Raw genomic sequence first — 13,133 nt, forward strand, 5'->3', positions numbered from 1 at the left:
TCCTGCTACAGACTTCTATATCAGTCTGCTAATATTAGTAAATTTATTTTTAACAGGGGGTGTTGCAGCACCCCTACTTCCCGCGGCTATAGTGGTGACCGTGACTACACGTAACAATGCTAAACTTAAGTCAGAATTAAATAACTAGTGTTGCATAAACTATTGTACCGTGTCTATAAAGTTTGTTTTGATTGAGGCAACGTTCTATATTAGACTATATGCCCATCCTAGGGGGGGGAAAAATACGATATGACATTGATTATATCTCAATTCCATCCCAGCAGAAGCCACAATGTCTAGTTGCTTTCTGTGGTCAAAAGAAAGTACAAAGAAATGTTTCAAATGATGACCCCAAAAAAATCTGCTGGACAGTCTAACGGTCTAACGCTACAAAGTAATACATAGGCCTACAAATGACTGGACACGAAAATAAGCAACTGAATGTGGATGAGAAAACTACAAATACCATATGAAGAGTAAAACATCGTTTTTGGAAGCATACCGTTGGCATCGTTCCCATTCTCAAAACAAAGGAACGTTTTAAACTTTTGCAAAACATGGAAAAAATATCTGTATTTCTTTCTTTACCTAATAACATGATTTCCAGTTTCTTGCGGTCCACTCGAAATCTCTCCTCCGTCCACTCCGGGTCTGGTAAGGCATGGGGTCCGCTCAAGTCATCCTCGGACCCGGGGACCGGGGAGTCAGTACTACGCTCGCTATTTGAGCCCTGATCCGACTGTTGCAAGTATCCGCTCAGAGAGTCGCACTGGGTAGCCATTGCGCTGCACAGCAACGTTTCCAATGGCCACTGCGTTTCTAAAAAAAAAAATGTAAACTACCACGTTGTGGATTGTAAAACCTACTTTCCCTTATTTATCTATCACTTTGAGATTTTGTCCAGACTCATTGTAGCGCATTGACTTCTTCCTCGACCGTTTCCTCGAGCCCCTCTGTTTTCCCCATTGAGTGGCGGTTTGCTGAGTCTAGAACACAAGTAAAGTTTCAGGTGTCAGACACAACTCCAATATGTGGGACTCCTCCCAAATGTAGTTTCTTTAGCATGTACTATTCATTTCTCTCATTTGTCCCAATCAACAGGTTTATTTTCCATTGACCCAGGTTTATCCGACAAAAACGTCGCAAAAAAACCCAAACACTTGAAAATGTGTAATGAAGATAAGAATAGGAGGAATGTTCTATAGATCGACAACATTTGTATTCGTTCGAGAGGTGTTCCTCTTCTTTTGTCTAACTTTTTTCATTGCGACAAATTATGATGTAAACGGTGTTTTCGAATAAATTAGGATTGCCGAATAATTTTGACGGTACGCAGTTCACATGATGTCAACAAGTATCCTACCCTAACTATAAAGCTCCACTCCACATTTAATTCTAAGGGATGGATTGAAATTTACAGAATGGTTACCTGGAGGAAAATGGGGGCGGGTCATGCTTTTTCAATTTCAATCAAGGGGAGGATTTTGTATTTTTGTTCAATCTAGTTCAGGGGAAGGTCGTGTAATTTATTCTCAGTGTTTTAGAATCAGTTACTAATTAGGCTATAAATTGATGTGTGCTCGATGTTGCCCCTCATCTCTGATTCTCAGCTGGTACTGCAATGTCAAGTGCGCCTATAGGCTATTTCGTGTGTTCTCAATCAAGTGATTCATTGCCTATATGCTACGGAATGCATGCTCGGGAAAAGCACAGAGCAAAATTGTATTTCTATTATAGCTGCTGGGATGGTGTAAATGACATGATGAGGAGGACCGAAGGTCAGCATTGATAGCTTGTTACTACTATAATTTATTTGATTAAAATCAATAGGTTTCTTGCCCATGATGTATTTACCAGCCTTATTGACCTCACAATAAGCCAGATTCGAGTAACTTACATTTTAGTGCTGAAACATGAAGCAGCAGCAGCTATGCCAAAATCAATCTGCCTGTTTGACAGATTAAATTAGGCTGCTATATCCATAGATGTATCGGTCAATTCCGCCGTGTCAGTGAAGGGCTGTAAGTTAAAACCAAGACTCAAATTGATGGGGTAAGAGAGGGTATGTCATAGGCCTACCTTTTTATTAAAGAAAATGGGATCACAAAGTGATCTATAACTGTTATTTAGGGTGGCAGGTAGCCCAGTGGTTAGAGTGTTGAGCCAGTAACCCAAAGGTTGCTGGATTAAATCCCTGAGCTGACTAGGTAAAACTCTGTCATTCTACCCTGAGCAAGGCAGTTAACAACCCACTGTTCCCCAGTCACTGTGGATGTTAATTAAGGCAGCCCCTTGCACTTCTCTGATTCAGAGGGGTTGGGATAAATGTGGAAGGCACATTTCAGTTGAAGGCATTCAGTTGTACAACTGATTAGGTATCCCTTTATTTGGTCCGCAATGCTTTATGCTAGAAACATGTCTATCCATGCTGGCTTTTGCGGGCAACCTGAGACATGAAACAGATAGGTGGAAGGGCATACAGGCTGTAGCCAATTTATTATTGAGCAATTGACCTAAATGGGTAAAGGAAACCTTTAAAAACGACTTAATTTTTATTCAACAGTAAACATGTTTCCATCCACAGCTTGTATATGTGAGGAGAATCATACTGTATAAAAAAAATCATGACAGCTGTGATGAAAACAGGAAGTTTCAGTACAATTTTATAAATGCCGACAGATCATTTGTTCATTCGACATGGTAGGAACTTTTTGTATCGGTACAATTAACTATACGAGAAATGGTGGTGGAAACACCTTTATGCGCAAATATTGAAATAACAACCATCATATTAAAGTAAATTTGGATTCATGCGATGATATGGTGGTTTGTGGTCCTCCCACTATGACTTGGGAAACCATACAGTTTATTAGGCTACAGATTAAATAAATGAGGATGAACTTCATAGGGTGGTGAAAGTGCACAGTGATTGATGCTTCTTATGTTAATATTGCTGTCATTTGGATTAAGGTATTTTGAACCATTCCTCCTTACAAATCATCTCCAGTTCAGTTTAGGTTTGATGGTTGCCGAGCATGGACAGCCCACTTCAAATCATCCCACAGATTCTCAATGATATTCAGGTCTGGGATGGCCATTCCAGAACATTGTACTTGTTCCTCTGCATAAATGCCCGGGTAGATTTTGAGCAGTGTTTTGGGTCGTTGTCTTGTTGAAATATCCAGCCCCGGCGTAACTTAAACTTTGTGACTGATTCTTCAGCATTATTCCCAAGAATCTGCTGATATTGAGTGGAATCCATGCGACCCTCAACTTTAACAAGATTCCCAGTACCAGCACTGGCCACACGGCCCCACAGCATGATGGAACCCCCACCAAATTTTACTGTGGGTAGCAAGCGTTTTTCTTGGAACGCTGTGTTATTTTGCCGCCATGCATAACGTCCCTTGTTATGACCAAATAACTCAAACTTTGTTTCATCAGTCCACAGCATCTTATTCCAAAATGAAGCTGGCTTGTCCAAATGTGCGTTTGCATACCTCAAGCGACTCTGTGGCGTGCGTGTAGAAAAGGCTTCTTCCGCATCACTCTCCCATACAGCTTCTCCTTGTGCAAAGTGCGCTGAATTGTTGAACGATGCACAGTGACACCATCTGCAGCAAGATGATGTTGTAGGTCTTTGGAGGTGGTCTGTGGGCTGTTTTTGACCGTTCTCACCATCCTTCGCCTCTGCCTCCCCAATATTTTTACTTGGCCTGCCACTTCTGGCCTTAACAAGAACTGTGCCTGTGGTCTTCCATTTCCTCACTATATTCCTCACAGTGGACACTGACATCTTAAATCTCTGCGATAGCTTTTTGTAGCCTTCCTCTAAACCATAATGTTGAACAATCTTTGTTTTCAGGTCATTTGAGCATTGTTTTGAGGCCCCCATGTTGCCACTCTTCAGAGAGTCAAAGAGAACAACAACTTGCAATTGGCCACCTTAAATACCCTTTCTCATGATTGGATGCACTTGTCTATGAAGTTCAAGGCTTAATGAGCTCTCCAAACCAATTGTGTGTTCCAATTAATCAGTGCTAAGTAGTTACAGGTATTCAAATCAACAGAATGACAAGGGTGCCCACATTTTTGCATAGCCTATTTTTCACATCTGATTTAATTTCATACAACTTAATATTGCTACACTAAAAATATTTGTCTGGACAATACCCCAGTACTCAGTTTTTATTAGAAAATGAATGGCATGCCACTGTGATCATTTTCTGTGACGACAGAGTAAATTATTATGTAGCCTCAGAGGGGTGCCAAATAGAAGAAACTGAGTACAGCTATAAGCACAGGAAAAGTCCTAAAGGAAAACCTGCTTGAGTCTACTTTCCAACAAACACTGGGAGACAAATTCACCTGTCAGCAGGACAATAACCTTAAACACAAGGCAAAATCTACACGGGAGTTGCTTACCAATATGACATTGAATGTTCCTGAGTGGCCTAGTTAGTTTTGACTTAAATCGGCTTGAAATTCTAAGTCTTGAAAATGCCTGTCTAGCAATGATCAAAAAACAACTTGACATAGCTTGAAGAATTGTAAAAAGAATAATGGGCAAATATTGTACAATCCAGGTGTGCAAAGCTCTTACAGACTTACCCAAAAAGACTCACAGCTGTAATCTCCGCCAAAGGTTATTCTAGAAAGTATTGACTTAGTGGTGTGAATTGATTAAATTGAGATGTAAATTAGATATTTCTGTATTTTATTTTCAATAAATTAGCAAATATTTCTAAAACATGTAATTATGGAGTATTGTATGTAGATGGATGAGGAAAAATATGTAATCCATTTTGAATTAAGTCTGTAACACAACAAAATGTGGAATAAGGGGTATGAATACTTTTTGAAGGCACATAAACAGCATAGGATGACTTTGGAAGGAATTAGAGGGGAAATAAGAGTAGGAAAGGACAATTGGAGAATCTCAATTTCATGGTTCTCGCGTAGTCTCTCACCTTCTCAGAACCATTTGAGAAGAAGCTCAGAGTGGTGGGACCTCTGGCTATCTGATCCAATGGGTTTTGAGGAGGCAAGAAAAGAGAACTCAAGGATTAGGCCTATGCAATTGGGATTCTCTCCATTATATGTAAGAAAGGGAGGATAGAAAAGAGGCTACATTTATGAAAGTGGACAGCAGTTGGAGGGTAATAGGTGTTTCAGTATCAATTAAAAGCTGTGCTCCTTTAATTAGATTTTCACCAAGAGCTTGGAATGTCCCCAAATCAATTTTACAAGGACATGGAGAGGGTCTAGTGAAAGGTTGTCATTTTCAAACAGTGTTATCTAAGCCTCTACAAAGTCTTGACGAGGTAGAGTGGGACACAAATGTATTTCTAATGAGAAAAGTGTCCGCTTCATGTACATAAGTGTGCCACTAACACTGAAAGACACGCTTCAGCAAAAGTAGGGTTATGATGTTTTAGGGGTTGTAGCATCCACCGAATAATAAATTCTTGTTTCATATTTTGTTTTGACATTACCTTAATTGAACATCACAGGATTTGTGGTAGAGTGATTTATCTACCAAAAAGTGTCCCACCAATGCAGACTTCAGCTTATATGTCTTCTATTCATGAAACATTTAAGAAGCTATTCACATTCTAAAGCATCCTGAGGCAGTGTGCCCAAATTACATTCAGCCAAGGCACATTTGTGGTATGTCGAGAGGTCAGAACATAAATAATATATACACTGCAAAATAACCACAAGAAGCTCAAACAGATACAGTACTTGAATAGAATCATTTCAGACCTTGATTACATTGAGGTATGAGCACTTATGCCTCTATTTATCCATGGGAATACTTAGGAACAGATTTCCTAAATAAAATAAAATCACTGAGCTGATTTCAGTCTTTTGGCCAACAATGAAAATATATACTTTTTGCTCAGAAAACTTTGGGGGCCCAAATACAATCACCCGCAGCCACCTATTGGAACCCTGCAATACAGAAACAAGAGCCTTAATCTTTCAACTGCTTCTGTACAAGTTGATACCGTGAGATAACATTGTCGATACCAGTAAAGATAGTTGAATTACCTCTGAAATTGAAACATTTATGCGCAATTTAATTTAGGCCTACATTTTACAGCTCTATTCCACAGCAATTCAGGTAGTGCATAGGCTACATCAAGGGGACTGAACAAACAGTATGTATATTTTATTATAATTCAATGTTTAAGTTCACAATGACAACTTTCATCCTCACCTAGGACTAGAGCCTCTGTGAAGTCAGAATTCCCTGTCAAATAATTAAACCTGAGAGTCGCAGAAGTAAGCAACCGTACCATGCCATTAACTGTGGAGGTATTGATTAGGAAAAACAAGGTAACTAATTGATTGGTGTAATTTGCCATTGAACTGAGCATAGCAGGTGAGAACAGGTAAATGCTGTCATCTACTGGTGAAGTAAAAAGATGTCATGGGGACAATTTCTAAAATCTGCTGCCCTGACCAGAAAAAGCCTTAGATCTGAAAGAAATGGACAGGTATAAAAACCAATGTGCTAGAAGCCCCAATTTCCCCTCTGATATGATAAGAGGGTGCTTTTTGATGTTACCATAATGTAGCTTCCTTTTCAATCACTTCAGTCAAAGGGTTGATGCACAATGGGAAAGAAATACTGTACTTCTCTAAACACTAAGGTCCAGAACTGGAAATCACAATACAACACATCTCCAGTATCACAATAAAGACAAGATCCATTTGTTTTACTTTTTAATGCAAAATAATAAAAATAGATTAAGTATAGCTTGATACTATACAATAAAAATATCTAAAAGAAAGAAAAAATTACCTATAAGATGAGGGATGGGACTGGATTCATATATATATTTTTTAAATCTTTATGGCCATCTCAGCAATAACTGAATAATAATTTATATAACATTGGGAATGTCAAAGAAAATAATGAGTTCAAAGCATAAAAACAGTTAATTTGGGCATAGAAAGTGCTTCCCATATAAAACACTTTCTTGAACCAGTGTGGATGAGGGGTGTCAACAGTACTTTGTTTTCAGAGGTGTCCAGGAAATACATTTGCTTAAGCTTTTTCCGTTGTCTAAAACGTCAGTCCTTTACATTGCATACTTTTGAGTCCAATCTCTTGCTAATCTGTTGTACCTGTAAAAACAAAAGAAAATGAAAACCATGTTTAACAAAGACCGATTGCGCAATCTACAGCCAAAACGTACATTCAGCAAGTCTTGTTGTTTCAGCAGCCATATCACTATACAGTACATATCCTGGTAGGTGTGTCTATTTTCAGAATGTATGTTTATTCTATAATTGACTAGAAGCTGTAAACATGAAAGAAATTCAGTTAACCCACTGTTCCTAGGCCATCATTGAAAATAAGAATTTGTTCTTAACTGACTTGCCTAGTTAAATAAAAAAAATATATATAAAAAACAAAATCCATATTTTCCTGCTAAAAGAGGGATCAGGTGTGTGTGGGGGAGTTAACTTACTTTTCTTTGTCCTGCTTGTAGATGTGTGCTATGTCTGGGACTAGGGGGTCATCTGGGTTTGGGTCACATAGCAAAGAACATATGGACAATAAAACTGAAAAAACAAAAAGGTGAGGATAACCAGGATGAGTTTATTTTGCAATTACACCATCACAATAGTCAAGGGAAACAGAGTTGAACAAATTAGGAAAACATTTGAGATGAATTTTGCTTTAATTATTTCATATTGTGCAATTAGGGTAGAAATGAGACAAAACAAAGTTGGTTTACAAACTGTGAATGTGAGCCAGTTTGTCTTACCTTTCGAAACTGTAAGTGCTGGGGACCACTGTGACCTCAGAATATCCAGACAAATGCTACCATTACTGTTTATGTTTGGGTGATAGATTTTCGTTGTGAAGGCCACCTATGGAAAGACAATGCATGCAGAGAAAAAATGTCAGGCCTAAATATGTGGTTGAGGGTATTCTACACCCAGGGGAATATTGAGCTGTGAGGTGTTTCTAACCTTTGGTGGTTTGAAGGGATAGTCTGTGGGGAAGTGGATGGTGAGGAAGAATACTCCTCCCTGATATGGGCTGTCAGTCTAAAAGAGAGATAAAGGTGAATTGGGCTGTCATTGGCAAACCATTGATGTGAACCATAAAGTAACATCCAATACTCCATATAATGTTAAAGCCCTCAGTCAACCTCACTTTACATGTCATTGTTTATAGCAACAAGAATGTGATGGGGGTTTACTGGAGACGATACACATCCAAGCATATCATGTAAGTAACTCAGTTACAGAAGGCTATACAGTAAGACAAGGAGACCATTAACACTTCTGTCTTTGGTGGTGCAAAAAGGTTGAGCTTATAACAAAATGGGATCAATGCAGAATAAAGACAATTATACTAGAAAAAAATGTGAATTTAGAAAAGGGCTTACAGGTCCCATGATGGTGGCTTGCCAATGAAACACTAAAATAAAGATGAGACAGAATAAATCATAATTATTGACAATAATACAACGCAAATAGTAATCTAAAAGGAATGAGTTGACCAGGTAAACTCCCCTTCATGTTCTATCAACTGAGTCACATACAAAGTCTGTATTCATCCAATTTTATTTCTGCATTACATTTTTGTTTATTTGGGGTGGCCACAACAACTGTACTGGAACTTACAGTCCTCTCCAACTGGTCCAGCTGAGCATTGAGCAGGAGGGTCCCTTTGCAAGTCATGCAACTCCTGTTTAAAAAAAACACAGAAAAAGCATGGTAGCACAATGAAATTTGTATAGGGGGGAAAATTCCATACATGTGCATTGACTACTTTAACAATGTTGTTACTTTGACAAGCCAGTCTTGTGGTCTATGACTTTATACAGATTCAAGGAGGCCTTGCTATAGCTAGCTTATATCTGTAGATTGGAATTGATCGCCATATCAATAACTTACTGCAAAATGTAAATGAATGATATCCTTTAAGGCGCATTGCTGATATGTTGTGTTGAAATATACACTGAAAGTAAACCAAGCAGATATACAATAGCCCACTCGTGATGATCGCGGTTCCAGAAGCGTTTTTATTCAGGCCCACATTTCTGTCTATGAGCAATAACCAGAACAGCGACACAACTACCGAAAGGTAGCTAATTTATCTAGTTAACTAAAGTTACACCGAAAGCTAGTTAATTTGGCCATTTACTGATTGATAATTAATTAGTTAATGATTGACTGATGCTGGTAGTTAACGTAACTAGGCTAGCTAGTTGTAGCACAGAGCATACAGACCAATAGCCACTAGCTAACGTTATGCTATCGTTGGAATTTGTCAGGACATAGACCAACCGTTTATTAGCATGACGACGTAAAAACATTTATAGACACACTTACCTTCTGTATTCTTTTCAAAGCCATGTCAGCCCCCTGCTTTATATGTATGATGTAACGACTGGACACTGTCAGTTGTATACCCGTTTCTCGGCTCAGCTCACAAAAATTAGTTTTGAGATATGTATGATTTCTTTTGTTTCCGCTTTTTGTTCGAGGAAGCAAACCGCGGTGCATTCTGGGGATTATAGTTTTTACTTCTAACATCAGCCTGTTAAAGTGACAGTACACTCTGGACAGCTGCAAGTAATATATTGGGCGCGTCCTCAGCCCAGGCGTTGCTGACGTATGCCAGATATTACAAGGCCTGGATAGGTATTTAAAGAATCAGCAAACCATGTAATAGTGTACCCAAGAATGCAAAGGTAACTGAACTAAATTATTATCGCCCTGTAGCACTCACTTCTCTCATCATGAAGTGCTTTGAAAGACTAGTCAAGGATCATATCAGCTCCACCTTACCTGTCACCCTAGAGACCCGCTTCAATTTGCTTTACCGCCCCAATAGGTCCACAGACGATGTAATTGCCATCACACTGCACATTGCCCTATCCCATCTGGACAAGAGGAATATCTATGTAAGAATGTGGCCCTGGGTCGGAACCCCTCCCTGTGAAACTGTATTCTATTCTACTGTGTTTTAGTCAATTCCTCTCTGACATTGCTTGTCCTAATATTTATAGTTCTTCATTCCATTATTTTACTTTTCGATTTGTGTGTATTGTTGTGATATGTTAGATATTAACCTCGCTGTTGGAGCTTGGAACACAAGCATTTCACTGCACCCGCAATAACATCTGCTAAATATGTGTATGTGAAAATTCGATGGAGCGAGACACGTACAAGGCAAACAGGGTTGAGCTCCGCAAATCCATTAAGGACGCAAAAAGACAATACAAACTCAAACATGAATCGATGTTCGCGACGCATGGTTATCACGGACTACAAACGGACTACAAAGACAAATCCAGCTGTGTGGTGCCCACCTAAGCCTCCATCCCAGAGGAGCTTAACACATTCTATGCTCGCTTTGAGGTAGACGATAATGAGTCATCCAGGAAAGCTCTCGCTGCTCTGGATTACCAGGTGCTTTCTCTCTCCAAGGCTGACACGAAGAAAACTCTCAAAAGAGTGAATATTTACAAAGCCGCAATGCTTCTTTACACTCTGCAAGCTTAAGCCGGAAGCCAGCCGGACCAATGTGTTGGAGGAAATGTCATACAGCTGGTGACCAAAATCAGCGTGCATGCGCCTGGCCCAACACAAGGAGTCACTAGAGCATGATGGGACAAGGACATCCTATCCAAACCCTCCCCTAACACGGTTGACACAGGGTCAATTGTGTGCCACCTCATGGGTCTCCCGGTCGCAGCCGACTGCAACACAGCCTAGGATCGAACCCTAGTCTGTTGTGACGCCACTAACACTGCGATACAGTGCCTTAGACCGCTGCACCACTTGGGAGGCACAGATCATGCTTTTCTACACAGTTAGAAAAACGTTTCTCTCATTGATCTTTCCTGACTGAGAGGACCTACTAAATGATAGATCTAAATGTGTAAAGATAAGTCAAATAAGGCACATCTGGCATATTCTAAAACTATGTCTGGTTGTTGGCTAGCAGTAGTCACTATTCTATTATCATTGCACCAGTTTGAGAAGTGTTCTGTCTTGAACCACCAGATGGCTCTAATGTTCTTTACTGTGTGAATTCCCTGAACTGTGTATGATCCTGTGAAAAAAACGCAGACATCAGAAATAAAATAACATGAGCTTAAAGTACTGTTTGATCAAATATAGAGGAAAAATGTATTGCATTTGTTTTTCTATTGAAAATTGAATGAAAAATAAAGCGAAACAGGGCTTTTTTATAATGAGCAAAGACTTGGCTTTCATCTTGGTCATACGATAAATACTTGCATACATTTTGCGGCGAACAGTAATAGCATCTTCCTCCGGAGCTCCATATGGTCTCCCTAGGACTGCTGCACTCAGTTGTAGTTGACTTTTGTGGATAGATCAGTCTTGGCAAGTGGGCAAGAAGGATGCAGGGAATGTGACATATGTTAAACCCACAGGGTTCTCTCACAGGATGGGCTGCAGTTCTCAGAAGGTACCCAGGTGGCTGTAGTTAATTATACAGAGGTGTTCAATATAGGGAGATCCCCAGTAACATGGAGTCAATGCTGCATAGAGGCAGTGCTTGACTTGGGTAGGAGCTCACCGGAACTGAGTAAGGCACCTCGAATAGATATGGAATGATGGGGTTTTAAAAGACAGTTCTGCTTGATGAAGTGAGAGGCCCCTAGATATGATTGTAGACAAACTGTTGGTGATAGATTGCCAGTTTTAGGCATCCTGGGTTAACTGCATGCACCCTAAACATAATGTCTATGGAAATACAAAGTATCCGCAGATTTATATATGCCAACAAATGTATGACACTGTGCAAGGAGTACTGACAGTCTTCAAGGACCATCTTATTGATTAATTCTGACCCTTTGAAAACATTTTTTCATTATATGAAGTTTGGGCAAAAATGAAAGGGAGATGGAGGAACAGGGTGTGGGTTGGGATGAGACACATGAGTATTGAAGCTAATTTCTGTGCAAATCCTTTGTGCTCCGACAGTGGTGTGACTTCCAGTCAAAGATGCTTCAGTGAAAGAGGTTGTTCATTATTTCTGGATATTCAGGACTGAGTACAATGCATCTATTTGACCATAGCAGCAAACAGGACGGAAGACAAAAAAAAGTTAGGACACAGTGTCAGCTAAACCCGAAAGCTATACATACTGTGCATGCATAATGAAGTAGATTGAGATGTATTGTATGCAACCAAGTTCTGGGACACTGTGAAGTCCCATGGAGAATATGAGCACCTCCTCCCAGCTGCCCACTGCACTGAGGCTAGGAAACAATGTCACCACCGATAAATCCACGATTATCGAGAATTTCAATAAGCATTTTTCTATGGCTGGCCATGCTTTCCACCTGGCTACCCCTACCCCAGTCAACAGCTCTGGACCCCCACAGCAACTTGCCCAAGCCTCCCTCATTTCTCCTTCACCCAAATCCAGATAGTTGATTTTCTGAAAGAGCTGAAAAATATGGACCCCTACAAATCAGCTGGGCTAGACAATCTGGACCCTCTCTTCCTAAAATGATCTGCCGCAATTGTTGCAACCCCTATTACTAGCTTGTTCAACCTCTCTTTTGTATCGTCTGAGATCCCTAAAGATTGGAAAGCTGCCGCGGTCATCCCCCTCTTCAAATGGGGAGATGTTCTTGAACCAAACTGTTACAGACCTATATCTATCCTACCCTGCCTTTCAAAGGTTTCGAAAGACAAGTTAACAAACAGATCACCGACCATTTTGAATCGCACCGTACCTTCTCTGCTATGCAATCTAGTTTCCGAGCTGGTCATGGGTGCACCTCGGCCACACTCAAGGTCCTAAACAATATCATACCCGCCATCGATAAAAGACAATACTGTGTAGCTGTCTTCATCGACCTGGCCAAGGCTTTTGACTCTGTCAATCACTGCATTCTTATCGGCAGACTCAACAGGCTTGGTTTCTCAAATGACTGCTTCGCCTGGTTCACCAACTACTTCTCAGATAGAGTTCAGTGTGTCAAATTGGAGGGCCTGTTGTCCGGACCTCTGGCAGTCTCTTTGGGGGTGCCACAGGGTTCAATTCTCAGGCCGACTCTTTTCTCCCGATACATTAATGATGTTGCTCTTGCTGCTAGTGATTCTCTTATCCACCT

At 40.1% G+C, this 13,133-nt stretch overlaps 2 protein-coding genes across 7 annotated transcripts in view; both read right to left on the reverse strand.

The window, feature by feature from the left end:
* Positions 1–1,479, reverse strand: part of LOC109899755 (protein bicaudal C homolog 1-B) — a 78,603-nt gene extending 77,124 nt beyond the window's left edge. For 4 of the 6 annotated variants that reach the window (XM_020495258.2, XM_020495255.2, XM_020495257.2 and 1 more), the window contains exon 1: positions 589–1,354. In XM_020495258.2, the coding sequence (XP_020350847.1) occupies positions 589–781 (193 nt within the window). In that variant the 5' untranslated portion in view covers positions 782–1,354. The other 2 variants (XM_020495254.2, XM_031835655.1) reach the window with 2 other exon arrangements.
* A 4,681-nt stretch (positions 1,480–6,160) lies between these two features.
* Positions 6,161–9,528, reverse strand: LOC109899754 (ubiquitin-conjugating enzyme E2 D4-like). Its single transcript, XM_020495252.2, has 7 exons — positions 9,364–9,528; positions 8,653–8,716; positions 8,415–8,446; positions 7,993–8,070; positions 7,785–7,890; positions 7,485–7,578; positions 6,161–7,137 (listed from the first exon to the last, which is right to left on the reverse strand). Exons 1-7 carry the CDS (start codon positions 9,385–9,387, stop codon positions 7,092–7,094), a joined length of 444 nt encoding a protein of 147 aa, XP_020350841.1. The 5' UTR covers positions 9,388–9,528; the 3' UTR covers positions 6,161–7,091.
* Positions 9,529–13,133: the final 3,605 nt, after the last annotated feature.

This window comes from Oncorhynchus kisutch, linkage group LG11 (genome assembly GCF_002021735.2).
Source record: "Oncorhynchus kisutch isolate 150728-3 linkage group LG11, Okis_V2, whole genome shotgun sequence".
Lineage (NCBI taxonomy): Eukaryota > Metazoa > Chordata > Actinopteri > Salmoniformes > Salmonidae > Oncorhynchus > Oncorhynchus kisutch.

Coding starts and splice junctions, on each gene's coding strand:
- LOC109899754 (XM_020495252.2), bottom strand. CDS start 9,387: ATGGCTTTGAAAAGAATACAGAAG. Junction 8,717..9,363: donor CTTTGAAAAGAATACAGAAG/GTAAGTGTGTCT, acceptor TTTTTTAAACAG/GAGTTGCATGACTTGCAAAG. Junction 8,447..8,652: donor TGGACCAGTTGGAGAGGACT/GTAAGTTCCAGT, acceptor TCTTTATTTTAG/TGTTTCATTGGCAAGCCACC.